We start from the raw sequence: 21786 nt of genomic DNA, 5'->3' as shown, positions 1-21786 counted from the left end.
CCAACTGAGTTCTGCACTTTAGTATCCCACAGTTGGTAATTAAAGTCCTGGATGAGAAATGGACAGAACAGAGAGGAGCTGGGAGACAGTCCTAAAAACACTCATTTACAGAGAGGCTAGATTTAGGGAAGAGAAAATGGAAAAGGAGATGGTAGGAAGAGAAATGTAATATGATGTCATGGAGTATACAGCATGGGAAAATTCTTTGTGTGGGAAGGCAGGGTCAAGTGGCCAACCATATGGAGCTGTCAGAGATAAGGACACAAAGGCTAAGTCATACTCAGATATGGGAACAACATAGCTGGTGGGAAACTGAGCAAGAATGAGTTCTGTGATGTGGTGGAGGCAGATGGCAGAGTGTGAGGATTCGAGGAGGGAGAGAACACAGGGAAAACCAGAGAGTAAGGAACAACTTTTCTAGAATCTTGGCTATAAAAGGGAGAAACGGTCAGTTTCTGAATGGGGTGGTGGTGCTAGATTATGGGATGTGTGCTTATTTGCAAAGATGGGAAGGATTTTTGAATGCTTCAGCCCTAGTGGCAAGATTCAGAGGAAGATGCTGAAGATTCGGGAAGCAGCTAATAGCAGCTACCCTGCCATCTAGAAATGCCTCTCCTCTTCATTATTCTTCACATTATTATCACCCTCAGATAGAAAAGAGATAATATGTTATTAACAAAGAATAAACATCTTTTTGAATAAATGGACAAAGCAGAACTAAAAGTTAATGAAACGTCACTGTCTACAAACCTAATAATTCTCATAAAAAGAAAAAAGACCTTCAAAAACCCTCAGGTATTGACTGGACTCTCTGCAATATCCATTTACCATGTCGGCTTCCTTGCTATTGCCTACCTTGCCCAGGATGAAAAGTCATGTTTTCATACTTATTACAAAAATAATTGGTACACCATGGGATTTGTGTATGCTTTTACTTTTTAAGTTTTGGTATTTAAGTTACTTTAGTGTTCCAACTATGTGAATTTAAATTTAATTCGACACAGCTAATAGATTCTAGACAATCTCTGAAGGTACTTGAAGCTGTGTCTGTAATCCTTTGCCTCAACAGTGTGGTAGCCAGCTTCCAAGATAGCCCCAGAGAGGTCCTCACCTTCTGGTACCTACTCTCTTGTAGTGTCCACCCTCCATTGGATAGGGTTGACCTGTGTCATCAAGAGGTTGCTGCAGGAACTACAGCAATAACTTTCCAAGCCTAGATCCTAAAAGATCTTTCACTGGGCTCTGTCTTGGAGTTCTTGCCCTGGGAAGTGAGCTTCCATGTTGTCAGGACACTCAAGAAACCTGTGAGCAGACTCAGTGATGATTAGCTAAGGCCTCCAGCAAGCCACATGAGGAACGGCCTCAGAGGCAGGTCCCCCAGCAGCCCACCGGATACCAGGCCTGAATCCACATCAAAGACCATAAACCAGAACCACCAGGTGAAACTGTTCTCAACTTGGGACAAACAGAAGCTGTGAGATAATGTTTACTGTTATCTGAAGCCACTAGGTTTTGGGGTACTTTGTCACGTAGAAATTGGAAGTTAATGCAGACAGCATGGGGAGCCTTCATCAGCTGTCTGAGGCGGGAGGTCTCATTGGTCATTTTTATAGGGCTCTTTTCCCTGGGGATTATCTCACAGATACTCAAATGATATTCGGGGATCTTGTTTAGACACAGCTGCATTTGTCTTTACATGTGTTAAACATCCCATGTGTACTTAAAACTATTTCCTCAGACAGGGGGGATATTGCCAATTTTCAGACAGCTAAGGCTGGAAGGGGCAATTTCTAGCATAACACCTTGTTGGATACTGGGAGAATGTTTCTACTTTCCTTCTTTGGGGAAAACGCTTAAAAATCTGAAGGCAGGCCAGTGTTTTAAATAATTTTACTCCTTAACAGGTGCAAATGCTCTTGAAATACATTTCCTTTTTTTAACCCCCCAAATGGTAGGGACTTAAAAAATTATTTTTTTTTACCCGCGATTCTTCATTTATCCCCTGCTTCTTTAGTTCCCACTGATTTATAGCTTGTTTTCTATTATTTCTTTCTCAATTTGCATTTCTCATTATATATTTAGCTCTGTGCGTGCTTGGACTGTATGCATCACTAGCTCACATACCTTTCCTCAAATCTGGGGTCAAAATGATATTGTCTTAGCAGTGTAAATTACAGTAGAAAATGTAGTCAAATTTATTTCTTACTAATAAACTTCGAAAACCCTGGACTTGCAAACCAGCCTGGATGCCAGGATCATGCACTGTTAAGGATCCCAGCTTGAGAGTAAAAGGCCAAGTAGCCAAGTAGTCAATGTTCCACAAACTGTAGCTGTGTTTGTGATTGTTGCTGCTGAACTACTGAACAGAGAGGGTAATAACATCAAGGAGGAACAAATGAGGCCAGATGCACAAGTTACTTATCGAGGGAACCTGGCAAGAATAAAAAGCACTTCTGTGATGTAGTTGAAAGGATGTAAGGAAACCCCTCCAAAGAAGTGGTATGAAGACTGGGTAGGCTTGGAGAACAGTGAGGGACTAGGCATACAGTCTGCAGGGGCCAAGTTCTGCTATAGCTGGGAGACAGGCAGCCTAGGAGGAAATGCTCTTCTGCATGTGAAGTGAGGGCCTGCACAGCTCCTCTCTGGAGCTTAGGGAGAAGGAGGTCCCATGTGGTTCTCCTTCTGGACCTCAATCCCATGCTGATAACATGGTAGTCTGCCAAGTAGTGAGATTATAGGAATGGCTCCCTGGGAAGCAGATGGGACTATGGCAGACTTGGAAAACAAGAACTTTCACTATTAATTAATTAAGATGTACACCAGTCCCCTGTGATATTGGTTGCTGATTGGCCATAACCCCAGAAACCCATCATTCCTGATGGACAGGAAGTGCTAGCTTCATGAGGCCCTGGCCCTGCTTAGTCCCCTGGAGGAATCAGTTCTTGCATCAAGAGCCCACTGGCCCTACCTTCAATCTTACCACAAAGCCAAGGAGCCTGTACTCCAGGGATGCCATGATATCTGCCTATGGTGCTCCCAGAATAAGTACCCCACTAACTGTCTCTCTTTCCTTTGGGATTGAAGGTCCACCATAGAAAGTGGGGCCATGATGGATACCACCATCCAGGAAAGTGAAGAAGATTCTGCTTTCTTATCCTCAGGCCCTGAGAGGCAGCAGAAGGGAGGTGGAGTGGGGACTATATTAACAGTCTCAGAGGAGCTATGATTTTGTGGGATGGGAGCTCCCAGTTAAAAATGTCCCCAGGCTGGCAAATGGCTCCCCGGACTCACTAACGGAGAACAGAGCAGCGTACCTCACATTGGTGTGTCGCTTGACATACAGGTTGTGAAAGTTGTTTGTGTTTTCCATTTGGCCGGCTTTGGGGCCCTGAAGCCTCTGGATGATCTCAGCTTTCATTTCCATGGCTATGTGAGCAGGCAGCAGAGAGAGCAAAAGCCGTTCCTGAAACAGAGCATGGGAGGGAGACCAAGACATTTCAAATCATTACGGTAACATCCACGTAATCTCTGAAAGCATCGCAGAACCGCGGCAGGGCCGATTCAAGGACTCTTTCCCACAAGCTAAAACACAGAGTGTAGAAAGACATATTGAAAAAAAAAAATCAAAATTTCTAAGGTCAGAGTGTGTTATATTATTTATTATTTATTGAGTTCTAAGTATATGTTCTTCAGAGTAGAGGATAAAGGGTGGCAAAGTTATTTCCCCTAAGGATCCTGTTTATCTACTTTGATTTTAAAATAGTAGAGTAAAATGATATAAAAATGCCAGAAACCTATGGTCTGCCTAAGATAGAAAACATTCATTTTTGCTTGCCCATTCATTTGGGAGGTAAAGTACAAGATTTATTGCATTTCAGAAAATCAACAAATATTCCACATTTCCTAAATAAGATAGTCAAATATTTTCAAATATTTCATTTCCTTTGTGGTAACCACCCAATTCCCTTTAATGACTCTAAATTTTCATAAAGCTGGAGTCAGAAATAGCAACTATAAAATGTCATATATAAGAGACTACAGGTGGAACACACAGAAATGATAAATTATGAGCTTTTCTTATATTTTTAGTCTTAAATACAGTAAGCAACATCTAACGTCACACTTATTTTAATTTCTACTTATTTTAGTTAGAGTGACATTTGTAATATTTTTTTTCTAGAAAAAGTATTAAAGAAGGGCAATATTTGGAAGTTTATGCTCATTCTTAGTTATCCTAAACATTAATTTATTGTAGAGGCACCTGGGTGGTTCAGTTAAGCATCCAACTCTTGGTTTTGCCTCATGATCTCAGGGTTGTGAGATTAAGCCTCATGGTGAACTCCGTGCTCAGCGCAGTCTGCTTGAGATTCTCTCTCCCTTTCCCCCTGCCCCTCCCATCATGCTCTAAAATAAATAAATAAATCTTTAAAAACATTTATTATAGAAAATACCATATTCCTTAGGTATTGTGCATTTAACAACTGATATTCAGTGTTGATTAAAAAACATCTGTTGAATGAAATATTTTTTGTCTTCCACATTTCCTGTTTCTTTCTGCTTTCCTTCTTTTCATTCATTCATTCATTCACTCACTGATCCATCCATTTATTTATGGGGACAAAGTGATAAGAAAATATAGGGGAGGGGAAGCTGGTCTTTGCTCTCAGGTTTACAGGGCTAGTGTCCCTCTGGGCCAACCCCCAAGGTACATCATTTTGGTGGCTCCTGGAAACATCCACTGAGGGAGCAGAGGGAAGGCCAGGAGTGCATCCTGATGAAGATGAGAAGACCCTCACGACAGCCCCTCCCCAGCCTGCTTTGGGGAAAAAACAGGTGCAAAGCCAAAAGTAGACCAAGTGGGTACCTATGGGGGGATCCCAATGCATGGCAGAGCATTTCACCAGGAACTGGCATAACTGAGTGTTGGCCATTTGTTCTCTCATTCATTAAATTATTTACACATTCAGAAAATATACATCATTGTCTATTAAATGCCAGGCTTCACGATGAGCACTAGTGCTGGATGCAAAGAAGAGTGAGTCAACATTCCTGGATACCATGTTGTTCAAAATTCAGCAGAGAGCTCACCGCAGCCCATCAGATGAAGCTGGAGGAATAGATTGGTGTTTGAAGGAAGCCACATGCCTGAGATATAGGAAATAGAATGGAAACTCATAGTCCAGGAGGACCTGCTACTCATGTGAAACAGGTGAATCAAAGCACACCCTATTTGATTAGTACTATTACCAACCTCTTTGCAAAAAGAGGCAGTAAGGTAGAGGGCCAGGTGTTAACAGTTGTCATAACTCAAGTGGTGGTACTGACACTAAAGGGAATTTTATCAGTACTTAAGAGATTAAAAAGACACTTTCAATTTAATAATTCTGATCTTTTTTGTTGTTGTTAAATTTCCTTGATGTTTCCATTTAAGTTAAGAAATAAAATAGAGAAATCAGGGGATCCCTGGATGGCTCAGTGGTTTAGTGCCTTCCTTTGGCCCAGGGTGTTGCCCTGAAGTCTCAGGATCAAGTCTCATGTCAGGCTCCCTGCATGGAGCCTGCTTCTCTCTCTGCCTGTGTCTCTGCCTCTCTCTCTCTCTCTCTGTGTGTCTCTCATGAATAAATAAAATCTTTAAAAAAAATAAATAAAATGGAGAAAACAAAAGTTTTTAATAAGTTAAATGTCCATATATATATCTGGGTAAATTAAAATTAATCTTAACTGTACAAAATAATGAGGATAATGTCCTGGGTGATCTAAAATTTAACAGAAATGAAATCTACAATGGCATTAACACAAAAAGTGAAGTGAGAATAAATGGAGGTAAAATGTACAATCCTATGGGATTGTATGGGAAGTGGCAAAAGTAGTAATTTATAGTAGAATGCAGTAAGTCAAGAATGAATATAATTTCTACAGTAGCAACAAAAAATGAAAGACCATATGGCTAACAGACTAGCAATAAAAATGAGATAGAAATTCTTATTAATCCAAAATAAGTTATAATGAAGAGTCAAAGAGAATTTTTTTGGGGGGGGCAGTCTTTTTTTAGTATTTTATTTATTTATTCATGAGAAACACTGAGAGGAGAGAGAGAGGCAGAGACACAGGCAGAGGGAGAAGCAGGCTCCATGTGGGAAGCCCGACCTGGGACTAGATCCTGAGTCTCCGGATCACACCCTGGGCTGAAAGTGACGCTAAACCACTGAGCCACCTGGGCTGTCCTCAAAGAGAATTTAAAACAGGTGCAACAAACAGAGAATAAATTGCCATTAAGGCCTATTATATTAGAAATTACATTAAATGTAAGTGAACTAAATACTCCAATTACTTGACTAAGAATGGTCAGATTGGATTTTTAAAATGACAAACTCTATTCACAATAAGCACATCCTAAATATAAGAATACAGAAATACAGAAAATAAGAAAAGATACCAAAAAAGAGACAAATTATGAAAACCTTAATGAAAAGAAAGTTGGTGTAGTTAAATTAATATAAAATATAGGCTTTGTAGATATTTCAGTCTTTGAGGAAAGGATGGACATGTCTACATACTTAGAAATTTTTTTTTGAGAGGAGGAAATAACAGTTTTTGCTTTGAACATTGGAGATACATCTTCAAATGTGGTTCCTCCCACTCACAGACTGATGATATAAAAGGAAATAAAGGGACCTTGTGCATTGCTTTATTGCTCAACTCCTGGAGGAGTTCCTGGAAAAGACTATTTTCTCTATAGTTATTTGTTAAGTGAACGAGTGACCTACTGTGCATTTTATCTGGGACACATCAAAGAAAATCTAATTTCAAAGCTTCTGTTGACCATCAGTGGTGACTGTGCTGTGGTGGGGACCTGGAGACCTAGGTAGATAATACTCATGTTTTAAAAATCATATTAATGATCTTCTTGATCACAAATACCAGGTCATGCAAAATCTGCACTAGTGATGTTCACACAAAGGAAAATTGGACTATTCTGCACAATAAGGGTAGTGATTGCTTTGGATTCTCCTCTCTGGAAGACTATCACATGGTGGCAACGGGCTCAGGGAATGGAGGGAAGGAGTATGAGACTCCTTCAGAGGGAGGAGAGACCCCAGTTTCTTTTCTTTCTTTTTTTTTTTTTTAAATTTTTTTTTTAAATTTTTATTTATTTATGATAGTCACAGAGAGAGAGAGAGAGAGGCAGAGACACAGGCAGAGGGAGAAGCAGGCTCCATGCACCAGAAGCCCGACGTGGGATTCGATCCCGGATCTCCAGGATCGCGCCCTGGGCCAAAGGCAGGCGCCAAACCGCTGCACCACCCAGGGATCCCGAGACCCCAGTTTCATATCAACAGGCTCTACCTAAGGAGAAAGAGCACATTCCAAGTTCCATCATGTTGGAAGATGGCTGGTGAACATTGGTAATCACTTGAAATTACATTCTGATTTTATTCCGATCTTAAGCTCAAATTCCCTCCTGTTATCCCCCAACTTTCTCTAACTTTCTAACAATAAACAGTTCATCATCTTGTTATTTTAAAGTGAGGAGATGAGTTCAAATTTTGGACTTAAGCAAAATGCTGAAAGAGCAGAAACCATGCGTGACTGTGTGGGATATCTTAGCAGGCAGCCAGGGGCCAGGATAAATCTCCAGGAAGATGGAAAATACTAAATTCAATAATGGAATAAAAAAAAAACCAAGGCATATTTTGGTTTAGTAAAGAAACAGGGAGCCCCAGAAAAAAATGGACCCATTTGGAATTCAGAATACAAAGAAAATACTAATGACATAAAAACAGATGTTTAAATTTTAAAACTTGAAAAAAAAAAATCTGTGTTCTTGTTAAACACAAACTGAGAGTTTGGTTTCTTTGGTTGATGGGGTGTGGTGTCAAAATGAGTTGATTCTCTCTCTGATCTAAGAACCCACGTGAAAAGATAATGGGATATATGTTTTTAAATAAATGAAAAACCCTTTTGAAATTTTGATATAAAGAGTTACTCCATCACCTACTTGTCTTTTGCTACTCATCCCTCAAATTCATAAATTTCCCACTTATCCTGCATTATTGCATGTGCTAGCCTCTGTGACCAACAGGATGTGCTTAGACATTTGAGAAATCTAAAAGTCATGGAACATATGATATATCCAAGGAAGTGTTTAAGACTTTGTACCTTAAAATGTGGGACTGAGTTCCCATAAACTCATTTCCACAGGGATTGAGCACTGTGTGTATTGAGCAACACTGTGTGGGATGGTCACTTTCTATTTACTGATTGATGTCTTGGATGGTTGGGTATAAGACCAAAATATTATAAAGGAGTCATTGGAAAGCTAGTGAGGAACATGTGAAATTGCCATCATCAATAATCAGGAAGCCTATCTGCTCATAACCTCAAATGTGAACCGAGCAATCCTGGATAGGAGCAAAGAGAGGCATGTTGCTCTGAGATGCCATCAAATCTCTGTTATAATCAAAGCAAGTAGGCACTGACTATAAATCTGTTGATTTTTGGACAGTAATAAGGAATTTTAGCATGCACAATGTAACAGATTATAAATCTGGATCTAGGCCACCTTTTTAGAAATCCCAGTGGAATCTGTGTGTCTACAGAGATGTCTGGTCATTGGCTTAGGCAGATTAAAACAAATTTGTGTTCTTTCTGATGGGTGATGGATGAGTCAAGGGCTATGAAAAAATAAAATTCACCAGGCCATAATGCCAAATTTATGAATTTCTGCTCTATTATCTTATGATGATTACTTGTGTATGTGCGTGGATTCTGTGCAGTCTTCTGTATTATTTAAAACAATCAGTAGCCTTCCCACTGTTTACACTCGCTTCCAGTCAAGCTTCTTGTAGTGGGTGCTGTTCTGTCCATGTTCTAACAGTTGTCTGCCTTTCTTAGAGGCCATCTGCAGCCTGTTCCTTACAGTTTCATGTGTCTCAATCAATGAGGGAGTAACTGATGGATAAATATCCCAGTTTCTGCATCCACATCCCCCAGTGGGAAGATCTGAGCATGCTTCCCTCTGCAGGTCTCCAGTAGGACTGAGCCCCAGATGCCACCAGTGGCTCCTTCCAACAGCTGACCTCTCTCCCTGGTCCACTTCCTCACTCTTCTACCTGCAACCACTTCCCAACCAAACGACACTACCCAGATCCTTACCTTAGGGTCTGCTTGAGATCTTTCCAAGCATCTTCTCTCCTCCTCATATACTCTGTAATAAGAATATGCTAAATCCCAAAGTTCACAGAGGTAGCCTTTCCTGAAGGACAGAGTCCATGAACGAAAAAGAATCCAATGTAGTAATTCTCTTTCAAGCCCATAGCTTCATTTAATGACCAAATGTAAATTATGATCTTTATTTTAGACTCAAATGTAGACAGATGACTGGCTTTTTATAGGTAGTTTCAAAAATACAGGATGTGTGTGTGTCTGTGTGTATGTGTGTATGTTGTAAAAACCAAAATTTTCTTTTTTTTCTCTTTTTTTTGGTGTTCAAGAAGAATCTGTGTGAATTTAGACTGGAATTGAGATTTTAGTAACAGGCAACCAGACAAATGAAAGAACCCCCGGCTTCCCCACTACCATGCAGTCCTGGTACCACCACTAGAAGGCAGAGCTTCTGATTAGAGCTCATGAATGGGGTCCATGCTTTGGGGTCTGCATATGCCCTCTTGGTGATGACAGCATTGGGCAAGAGGGTGAAACATCAACTAACATCTGTACTGAAATGTGTAAATCAATACACTTTTAAATTTATCTTTTTCCGTTACCAAATGCTATACACTGAAGAAAAAAAAAAGCCCAATATTATGGCACATATGATGAATTTCAACTCAATTCATAATCTGACAAGGTTAATATTTCCATTAATATTTCAGCTTTTTGCTAATGTGGCTGTATGTCCTGCCAAATTATCGGAAAGCAACCCACAAATGTTAAGTGCTTAATACACGGGATATAACCTAGCTACTCTCTCCAAGTACACTGGAGAAATTCCTTAAGGGGATTTTTGGAAAATCAAGTTGTCATTAGATTGACTGATGCATACCATTACTACTTCTTTCTCCTCCTAGAAGAGACTAATGACAGAAAATCTGACTAATTCTGGCATATTCAAAGGTTATTTGATAAATAACTTGGTCTTGTTTTGAGGGGTCTATTTCAACACATCCTTTTATTAAACCTCTAATTATTATTCGTTAGCAATTTTTTCCTAGACTGTTCTTTTAAATTGTGCCTCATAGAAGAGCTACAGAGTTAGTAAATTTCAATGCACTATTGATCAAAGTTCAGGACACTCTGAGCTCCAAAGTGTTTCTAATATAATGAAACAAAGCAGATATTATAACTTTCTATTTTTATGCTCTTCTGGAGATTATTTTGGTTGATAGGCAAATCCAATTTAAGCAAAGAAGACTCATACTTAAATTCTGAGCAAAGATATGATAATGCATGTGATGCCTTGTGCCTTCAATAAGCCATGCATGTAATAAGAATTTAAATCTGCTAAATTTTTCAAAGGGGAGGAAGACAGTGACATGCTCCTTTGCAAGATGGAAAAATTTTTTCTTTCAAAATTCTTGCTTCAATCTCTTTCTTAATTTAAATGCAATTCAATTACATCAAGATGCCAAACAAATGTAATGAACAGAAGGGGTATTGTTATGAATGTTTCTCCCCCCAACAAAAAGTAGCTATCAGAATGGAAGACACCAGGTCCCTAAGTAGTCATTGGGTTACATGCAATACTAAGGAGACAAATGATACCATTCAATACTGTCCTGCAGTATGAAAGAACAATGTGTCCATTCAGGAACAAAACTGAGAACCCTGTACTCGGAAAACACCTGCCCAGGACATAAAGATAAGTCAACACCTTCCCTAGCTCGTATCTTCTCTTGCAAGGAGCTTCATGTCTGTTGGTCTCAGAAAATAAGCATCCTCCACTGGCACCCACCTTGATCACCAGCACATCCACCACATTAAGTTCTAGTAGTAACCACTGCTATTGTTGCTTTTCCTGTTGTTAAATTTAGCTTCTTTTAGATCCCTCCTTAAAAATTCTGTTTCACACCAATTAATCAGAACACGCTGAATACTCTTATTTTAAAGGTCTTGCTTCATCTCTCTTTGATTTTTACAAAAAATTCGGTCATTAAATGGATGTAGGGTAGAGAGTAGCAACTTTGTATTAGAAATAAAACCAAAGTGTAATAAGATGTGGTTCCTGACCTTTTCTGCCACTATCTAGAATACCTCAACCAAATTACTCTATGCTTTGAATCCCAGCTTGGTTGTCTAAAAAATTTATCTATTGAGCTACATAAGCTGAAGATTTCCATGTCTATGTGAATTCCTAGCATTTGATGGAACCAAAGGAGGCCCTTTCTAGAAGTCACTTCTCAGTATTTTGGAGTTGAACAATTGCTGACACATAGAAGAAAGAGCCCAAGTGCTCAAATCCCAACATGGTGGCAAATACAGTCGGAAGGCCAATGAGAAAGGAGTGACTTCAACAAGGGGGAGGAGGTGAAGAAGGGCCAGAGTTCTGGTGTGCCACATTAATGGCCAGTGTTGATGCACAGAAGGAAAGCCTCCCCATTTACTCCATGGTCTAGGAAAACTGGAATGTTTTGTGCAAATTAAAATCAATATGCACTTAAAAAATTGTTGTTTCCTTTTACAAAATAGCAAGTCCCTTCATTACATGCTTATATTGTTGCCTCATTTTACAAACCCTGATCACATTCAATCTCATTTGAATGCAAACACTTTTTTTTTGTATTTTTTTTAATTGGAGTTCGATTTGCCAACATATAACACCCAGTGCTCCTCCTGTCAAGTGCCCCCCTCAGTGGCTGTCATCCAGTCACCCCATTCCCCCACCCACCTCCCCTTCCACTACCTCTTGTTCATTTCCCAGAGTTAGAGACTCTCATGGTTTGTCTCCCTCTCTGATATTTCCCATTCATTTTCTCTCCTTTCCCCTTTAATCCCTTTCAGTATTTTTTATATTCCCCAAATGAATGAGACCATACAATGTTTGTCCTTCTCTGACTGACTTACTTCACTCAGCATAACACTCTCCAGTTCCATCCACATTGAAGCAAATCATGGGTGTCCGTCCTTTCTGATGGCTGAGTAATATTCCATTGTATACATAAACCACATCTTCTTTATCCATTCATCTTTCGATGGACACCGGGGCTCCTTCCACAGTTTACCCCAAAGATACATATGCAGTGAAAGATCGAGACACCTGCACCCCAATGTTTATAGCAACAATGTCCACAATAGCCAAACTGTGGAATGCAAGCACTTTGACCAAAAAACGGGCAATATAGATATAGAGGTGGTTCAGAGGGGTAACAGTAAGGTGGTTGGTGTTCACGAGGGAGTCAAGACCTAATGGAACTGTGTCTCCCAACATCACAGCCACTGACCATTCTTTCCACTCGCTCTGATTGAACTAGATGACTCTTTAGTTCAGAGTAGTCAGAGAACAAGAAGCCAATCAAGTCAAAGTATAAACTATTTATAGCCATGGGTGACAGTAAATGGATACTTCTAGACTTGAACTGTTTACCATCCACTGTCAACTCAATTCTCAAAAACAGAGCTTCTGGTGGGAAAAAAAAATCAGTGATAAGGTAGAAATATTTGGTCGTTGGGTGGGAGAATATGGAAGCCCTAAGACCAGAGGTACAGCTCCATTCCCTCGACCAGCCTGCAGCACAGGCCACTGCACACAGCACCCAGAGCAAGATAGCAGGAGGGGTCCATGAGGATCACATGCACCTCTCAGGCTGGTGCAACTCAGGTCTGAGCACAACACACAACTCAACACCACTGGTGCTAAATCACCCAAAGGAGATCTCATCATGCAAACAGCCCTTCACACTCATACAACATAAAGTAAAAAAGTAAAATGTTCCAGAGTGGTATTAATTCTGGTCTGACTGGCCTTTCAAAGATCATCCCACAAGTAAGGGGCACCATCCAGCCTGAAACTAGTGAAGTTGTTTGAAAAAAACACGGTGGAAAAAATGTATAAAGATGGATCACACTCCTGGATTTGGGGGAGGGGAGGGTGGACAAAAAAAACCCATGACGTACAGGTGGCTGGAAAATTTCTCCTGAGAAGGAGGAATGATGGAGATGCCAATAATATGCCAATAATACTACTGACAGAAGGAGAGAATAAGAAACAAAAAGAGGTTTTGTTGGAATCAATTTAAAGGATGATTACAAGGAATAAAATGGAGTAAGTTAATGTTTACTTGCAACCCCTCAATGGAACTACATGGTAAAGACGACTAGGTACGCAAGGCAGTTATATGCACAAAACACTTGCAGTACGCTGAATTATTCTTTTGAAATATGTGTTGATCCTTTCTTTCCTTGCTCCACTCAGTCACTGTAGGCTTGGCCATGGGACTCAGTCTGACCAGTGGAATGTGAGCAGCACGACGTGTGCTCCTTCTAAGCAGAACTTTAAGAACCAGTATGGGGCTCCCCATGTTTTGTTTTTGTTTGTTTGTTTCCCTCTGCTTTGGGGATCAGCAGTGTCTCAGGTCATGGCTACTGTAAGCTCAACCCATGCATGGGGCAAAGTGGCAACCCACCTGTACTGGACAAACACAAGTGATAAGGCATTATTGTTGCCAGCCTTTTGATTTGGAGGCAATTTTCGCCACAGCATACTCAAGCTATTTAGATAGATGTAACACGGCAAGGGCAAGCCCATCAACCCCATGCTCTGTCCCTGTGCACAGGATTTTCAAAGCTGCTCTGACTTGGCAAAATGCACTTACTCACATAAGCATCCTCTTCCTGTGAGCTGAGGCTGCAGTGTGAGAGGTCTGGAAAGAAGCAGGGACTCTTTCCCCAGCAAAGCAGAGCACAGGAGCAGACTCAGGAAGGGCCTGTGGCAGTGAGGAGCACCCTGCCAGGGCCCTGGTGACTTCAGAGCCTACACTACTAGTACCAACCTGCACTGCTAGCCCGGGAAGAAGGGGCCAGGATATGGCCTTTGGGATGCCTTATGAGATATAGGAGTCGCACAGTGTGGGATCCCCACACAGTATGAAGCACTTCAGTATTAATTTGCATTCCTTTTTCCATGAGAAAAAAACAAAACAGGGATGACACATCTAAAAGAACTTTTTTCTAACTAAAGGCTGAAGTCACGAGAATCTACCTGTTTTTGGCGGCAGGTGTCATCCTACCCACAAAGTGTGGTTGTCTATATTCTCCTATCAAGGTTTTCATTCTTTGTTTTTGTTTTTAAAGATTTTATGTATTTATTCATGAGAGTCACACAGAGAGAGGCAGAGACACAGGCAGAGGGAGAAGCAGGCTCCCTGAGGGGAGCCCCATGTGGAACTCAATCCTAGGACCCCGGGATCACAACCTGAGCCAAAGGCAGATGCTCAACCACTGAGCCACCAGGGCTCCCCTCGAAGTTTTCATTCCTACTGAATACAAAAGCTCTGAGCTGCCCTCAGCCAACCAAGTGTTTCCGTGCTCAAGGAGGTTGGCAGCACAGTGTAACACAGGGATGTTCGTGGCATCGACCAGGACAAGTCCTGAAGAGCACAGGCGTCTGCCGGGGGTGCTGAGAGTTTCTCCCCTGACAGAGGTGAGACTGGAGGTTCACTTTGTTTAATCCCTCCACAACACAGCATTCTGGTGTGGAGTGGGCTGCTCTGTCTGAGCCCGGATGCTTGGATTTATGAGATCCTAAGAGCCTGTAAGAGATAATGAAGGGACAAGGTGGGCTGCTGGTAGGGTACAAAGCTTTGGAGGGAAGACCAGTGCCTTCGATGTCACTACTGAGTTTGGATTCTAAAGAGGTCTCTAAAGTCACCTTTGGCTCATTCAGAATTGTTGATTGAAGAACAACAGATGGGACAACATGGAAATGAACTTCCTCCTCATCTACTCAGGAAATTATAGAACTGCTTACCTCGAGTACAAATGCTGTGATCTTAATTCAAGATTCTTTTCCCATGCAACAAATACTTATGGGCAACTTTCCACGCCCTGGTTCCAGTTCTGAGTGATCTGTAACCATTATCTCACTTATTTCTCCCCCAAACCCAATAAAGTAGGTCTTATTACTTTCCCCATTTCTACAAGAAGCAAACTGAAGGCCAAACAGGTGGTGGAATCAGGATTTGAACCCAAGGAGGTGTAGTCAACGGTTACAGCTCTTAGTCAGTTTGCTAAACTGTACCCAGAGAAAAGGATAATCCATAAACAGAAGGAAGAGTAAGTAATGGCTTTGGCTAGTGACAGGGAGGGGACTGTTCCACATGGCAGTGTCTCGAGTTGTGACCAATTCCCCTTTTTCTTCGGTAGGGTGAAGGGATTTTTTTTCCTAACTGTGTTAAACTTGAAGACTTGAACTTCAAAGCAAAATCACTCTTGGGATGAGCCCCATGGCTCTCCTACACCATCAACAATCCTCAGCCTCTTCCCACCCACCCAGTCCCACCCCTGCCTGAAGTGCCTCCACAACGACACTGGGCACAGAGTAAATCACAGCTGATATCAAAGGTTGTCTTTGAAAAGGGAGGCCGCTGAGAATTCTGGAAGCAACTACTGACATTTCTCTTGTGAACACATGACTGAAGCCCGAAACAGGCATTTACTTTTCCTGCTGTGGATACAAAGATGAGTAGATGGTGTGGAGAGGTGATCCAAGGACTCCACAGTGCTGAAGTCAACATTCACATTTCTGCTTATTTGTTTTGAAAAACATTCACATTTCTGCTTATTTGTTTTGAAAAATAGGGGTACCTGGGTGGCTCAGTTAAGTGTCTACCTTCAGTTCAGGTCATGATCCCAGGGTTCTGGGATCAAACCCACATCAGGCTCCCTGCTCAGCAAAGAACCTGCTTCTCCCTCTCCCTCTGCCTTCCTCCCTGCTCATGCTTGCTCTCTTGCTCTCAAATAAATAAATATTTTAAAAGAAAAAAATAAGTGCCCGGACATCAGCCTCCAGAGAAAAGCCTCCCAAGACACAACCCTGCAGATAATACCCTTTAAACAGTATGCTTGCCCTCAAACTCTGCTCATCATCTTGGGCACTGCTGCAGTTGATACCATGGGACTTATCTACCATTCCGCACCACATCAACTTCTCTGGAAAAGAATAATGATGAGGGAAGATAGATAATAGAACTGCCCTAATTCTCATTCTGCACATCAAGCAATGCCCGAAGCTTTCTCAGATTTACTTAAAGATGGAAGCAGCAAATTGTCCAGCAAAATCCTCACAGCAAAAAGCTGCAGGGCTGTCATATCCTAGAATTTTATTTAAAAGAAACTCAAATGAAATAACTGGGGTTCAAACTCAAGAATAGAGCTAATCTTCTGGCCGCAGCTTGCTGGATGGGTGGCTTGGTACATACTCAATTAATGATATGAGTGTGTACTCATATCATTGGCACACACTCATTTTTAAGCTCTTTGTCTTTAGAAAATGCATTCTTAGTAACAGACTGCAGATTTTCGTTCTGGGATTCTCTCACCTAAGTGCACTAATAGATCTGTCTTTGGAGACGATCACACAGAGACTATTAGCTAAAAGCAGTGACTCTTGTTTATAAGACCTCAGATTTACTATTACCTGACAAAAACAAGTAATGGCTTGTGGGTTCTATAATTTAAGAAAAAACTCTTTGCAATGAATCTTACTGCAAGTGACATGACAATAACTCAAGTTTAAATCATACAGGTAATGTAGCAGGGAACCTTGACTTAGTGTGTTTTCTGATTCAGTTATTGTGAGCATATATGTTCTTAAGAACTGGTCAAAATTTTAGGTTCATAGGAAGCAAACTGGCAGCCTGTGGGCTGAGCCTGGTCAGGCAGACAAGCTCTGATTGGATTGTAGAGGGCACACATGGTGTCTGTGTGTCAAGGTGAAGGAATTCCAACACCTTCAGATATGTCCCGTAGTGTCATTGTACATATTTACCTTATTGGCATTTGGGCTGGACAGTTATTTGCTGTCCTGTGAACTATGGGATGTTTTAGCAGCATCTACCCGGTAGACTGAGACTGGATTTAAGTACCTAACCAGGGAGATGCCAGTAGAGCTCCCATCCCTGTCAGAGGCAACCCAGACTGCCTCCAGGCACTGTCAAATGCTCCCTCGAGAGGAGCAGGGAGGAGGCTGCAAGTTTCCCCTGGGTGAGAACCATTGCTCTGAATTGCGAGATTTCCCCTTCTAGAAGTAGACTTCTAGCCTGACTACTTTTGCCCTGATGCCCCTGGGTTTCCCTTCCTTCCCACCCTGGATTCTGTGGTCCATCACTTCAATCTCTTTCTTGCCCCCATCCTTCCAGAATGCAAGAGCACACCTCCCTAGGGCATCCCTCGGAAGAACACCATGACTTCTGCTCATGTGTCATCGGCCAGAGGTTGTTGTAAGGCTGTCCATCCCTATCAGGGATGCTGGGACATGTCTTTACTCAGGGTGCCATGTATCCTGCTAAAAAGATCCTCTTACTATAGAAGGAGAGAATGGATATTGGGAGAAAAAAAACAGTGGTCTCTGTCCCAGGCAGGGACTGCAAATGCAGCATTTCCACAACAGAAACCATCACCTTGCCCTCCTCTGTAACCCTTAGTCCAGTTATAAGGTAACTACGCAGAAACCTACTCTCAGCCTCGGTTACTCTTTCCCTCTTACCACCCTATGTCCATAAACCAGTGATTCCTGCCCTGCATACTATGTACAGAACCTGTTTCCTTTTCTCTACTCACCACCCCCATCCCGTTCCCAGCCACCGCTCCCACCTATCTGAGGAGTGGATCCTCACTGGGCTTCTGGCCTCCTGTCCTCCCTCACACATTCTCTTCTATAGCAGAGACCCTTCTAAAGTGAGAGGCAACCAAATTAGGTGAGCCCCAGCTCTGAATATTTCTTCCAACAAAATCCAAACTCAAAGTCCAAAGTCCAGTTTGTTACATGATATGCTACACTTCCATGCACCCAGCTCCATAATTTCTCCCTCCTCTGTCTCCAGAGCCTGCAAACCACCTGCAGCCCCAGCCTTGCTCTACGCTCAACTCCTCCCTGGAGAGCATGCTTCCCCCGGAACCGGTACTACTGGCTCCATCACTCGGTTCCCCTCCACACCCACTTCCTTCACTGGGGCTACCCCTGCTAACTGTTCAGTCAAGCTTCTAATCACACACCTCCTCCCTCACCTCCTCCCTGAGAGCTGCCCTATGTTCACTCACCACTCCCAGGTGTTGAACACCATTCTGGCATGCAGCGTTCAGCCTTGAACTCTGCTGGAGCCATCTGTTTACTTTCCTGCCCAACGGCTGCAGGTGTGCTTTCTTTGATATCATATCCCCATATAGAACACTCAGCTGACACATAGTAGACACTCAACAAACATTCATCAGATACTGGGAGCAAAACACCTCCTTACACTTTAAATCAGATCTCCTCTGAGTAGCTCATTAAATCATCTGGTGTTGCAACGATGGAAGTCAGGAGAACATCCTAGCCTCGGCTCTGTCACTTACTGAGTGGCCAGTGGGTAACTTCTCTGGCTCTCTACTCCTTGTAGCCTGACAGGTGGTTGAATAGATTTCTGCTGTCATTTCCACTTTTAGATTTCTTCCACTCTGGGAGGTGTCAGAAAGAAATGGAAAGACATCCTTGACTGCGGCAGCCGAAAGGAAATACAATTTGAATTTGTTTGGTTTTGTTTTGGTAACTTTTAAAAGCCTGTGCTTTTCTGTGCTAAAAGCAATGATGGGAGAATGTATAAAACAAGTATGTGTATGTATATTATGCGCGAGTGTAACATACGTGTATATATATCTACACCTACAGATGTCCATATACCTACAGATACGGATACAGAGGTATCTTCTGATTGTGTCACAGGGCACAGATTTCCAGGGCAGCAGTGGAGAACCAAAGGCAGCTCTATTCTTTCAGCTATTTTGCCTGAAGGGTTGCTGAAATCTGATCTTTCTAAAGCAAAGGAAGTGGCACTCCTTCTTATTCTGCAGGTAGATGCAGGCTCCCCACCCCCCCACTCCTGTGCTGGGCCTGACAGAAGGTGTGCAGCCCAGAACGGAGTGGGGTGAGGGGATGAATAACTTAAGAATCACAGTCCTAGTAACGTGAAAAGAGGGAGTGTTTCCTGCAGAGAAACAAAAACTGAAATCACCACCGTGGGAATGAAAGTCACAGCTAATGAGAAGAGAGACTATGTTACCTTAAGAAATAGTCATTAATTTGAATAACATCAGCCTATACGGGCTGGGGAATTCTCAGCCTGGCCATGTCAATAAGAATATTTGTCAGGCAGTAAGCAGGTTTTCAAGAGTACTGAGGTGACATGTGATAAAGCTGATACCTGATAAAATACTGTATCCTGTGCAGTGATTTCTAAGGAAAATCACACGTTGCCCTCCTCAGCTTCTGGGCCTATGCGTTCCTGAGCTCAAGCCTGGATCAGATCAGGAATACACTTCGGTTATCTACTGCTGCCAAATGAATCACCCCAGAACTAGTGGTTTAGAACAATGATGCATTATTTTTTTTCGTCATGATCCTGTGGATAGGCACCGTGGTTTTGCTGTGGGCCAGTCACAGGACTGTGTTCACTGGGAGGGCTGTCCCAGTGGAAGGCCCGCCATGCCCCCAGCTGCACGGCTGTCTGGCAGCTGCTACTGACAGGCTGCTAGGCCTTGGTTCTCTTCCACATGGTCACTCACTGGGATCTCAGGGCAGCAGTCCCAGAAATGAGAGACTTCCAGGGCCTCATAAGGCCTTTCTCCAGACATCCCAGAGTATGACTTCTCCACAATCTTCTAGAAAGAGTGAGAAACAAGCCTGTCCAGATTCAAGGGATGGTGAGGGTGGGGGATGGGGTAGGAATGGCAGTGGTTTTCATCGGACACAGAACGGATGGCAGGGGCTTCCAGCATTTGTAGATCCAAAGATTAAATAATTTCTACAGGCTCCGTAGGCTCAGGCCATCCCCAAGAACAATCGCAGAGTCCAGGTTCAAGTAACGATCCGGGAGATCCTGAATTCCAATTTGACTCTCTGTGAATTCACCGTGTGTCTGACTATACGCACCACTTCTCTTCTTCATATTCAGGTCCAAACACTGGCTCCCAGCTGGACTTCCACTCCTTAGGGGAAGACCGGGGAGGACCAGCTCTTGGTGAGGATATGAGGCGAATGCTACTTCACTATCACTATGTTCCCGTTTTGGTTTCTACCCTAAATCAACACTCAGCAAATAATTCTTAGAAATGCCTTCAAACAAATAAGACCCACAATGGAGATTAAGCAGCTGTCCACAAATGCAGTGAGTCACTTGCAACTTATTTTAAGATTGTTTTAGACATCAATCCATATAAATTAGCTCAGACAATGTGGGGGTTTTAAAAACTAACATTGACTCCTTGTCAAGAAAATAAAAATAAAAATTGGGTAGGATTGAGGAGATTTCTTTTAATAAACAATTTTGCAAGGAAAGGAGAAAATTAATGAAATGGCATTCAGATATGTGTCATGATTCCTCTGAAGTGGTCCATTGAAATATCTGGGAATGTTTTGTTCTCTATTTAGTGATTTACTAAAATGCTTTTCTGGTAGCTGGTAAAAACATACACTACCCCACAACCCAAAGCAAGATATTCTTTACATAGAGTATATTATAATTATGATTGAGCAGAGTATCTTTAAAAGAAACAGCCAAACCTTCACTTCTGTTGATGGGCCTTAAGCTTCTTGCTCAACTTGGATTCACAATTGAGAAACTCACATAAAATAAGATGTTGGATCCTCAGTCATCCTTTCCTTAATATTACAAGACTGTACTGCATTTAAAAAGTGACATAGAGGGGGGATCCCTGGGTGGCTCAGTGGCTTAACGCCTGCTTTCAGCCCAGAGCATGATCCTGGAGTCCTGGGATCGAGTCCCGCATCAGGCTCCCTGCATGGAGCCTGCTTCTCCCTCTCTCTCTCTCTGTGTCTTTCATGAATAAATAATGAAATAAAATCTTTAAAAAAGTGACATAGAATTATGCATTAACTTTCAAAATAATGATTCCCAGAAGATCATAATCAGATACCTGCATTTACAAATGTTCCTCTGCCCCTGAATGGTTTTATCTATGACTTCGCACCTGCTGGTTGTAACTTTCTGACGGTATCCACACCACAGCAAAAACAGTATTAATGATATGAAATTACCTAGTGAGCCCATCTCTCCCTCCTTCAAGCCTTAATGTGTCCAGAATGTTCATGATCCCATCCAGTCCCCCTACAGGACTTGCTACCATTTCTTTCATAAAATTCCAGAGAGATGGGTGTGCCCATTTCTCCCTATGTGCTCTCTCCTTTTAAATTCCGTTTTCCTTCATTCTTACATTTCCTTGAAGATCTACCCATGCCCCTCATCTTAAAGGGGACAGAGAAGCCTCTCCTGAATTGTTGCTGTGGGATTAAAGGAACAGAAGTTTACAAAGGGCTTAGAACAGTGCCTCACAAGCCAGAAGCCCATACATGTTAGCCTCGGGGACAGCAGAGTCTCCTTTGACTGGTACAAACCTAGGTGCATTGTACTTTTCCCTGAATTAGGACCGGTTCCATAGTCAGTAATGCCCACTGTCATTTATTATTCTCTTGCTCCTTCACTGATGCTGGTTTGCCCAGTTATAGCCTAAATGACTTCAGGGAAGAGAGTGAATGCATTTTATTTGCATATCCTTTGCAATTCTAGATGTTTATTA

The 21786-nt window shown here is 42.1% G+C and overlaps 1 protein-coding gene across 1 annotated transcript in view; it reads right to left on the bottom strand.

Moving 5' to 3' along the window:
- The window catches only part of ADCY2 (adenylate cyclase 2), a 386829-nt gene that overhangs the window by 118569 nt on the left and 246474 nt on the right, over positions 1 to 21786 (bottom strand). The window contains exon 5 of the mRNA XM_026017679.2: positions 3315 to 3463. Coding sequence (XP_025873464.2) covers positions 3315 to 3463 — 149 coding nt within the window. The remainder of the gene's footprint in view (positions 1 to 3314; positions 3464 to 21786) is intronic.

Source organism: Vulpes vulpes, chromosome 3 (genome assembly GCF_048418805.1).
Source record: "Vulpes vulpes isolate BD-2025 chromosome 3, VulVul3, whole genome shotgun sequence".
Lineage (NCBI taxonomy): Eukaryota > Metazoa > Chordata > Mammalia > Carnivora > Canidae > Vulpes > Vulpes vulpes.
Note: the sequence above shows the minus strand (reverse complement) of the source record. Positions and strands in the feature narration are given on the sequence as shown.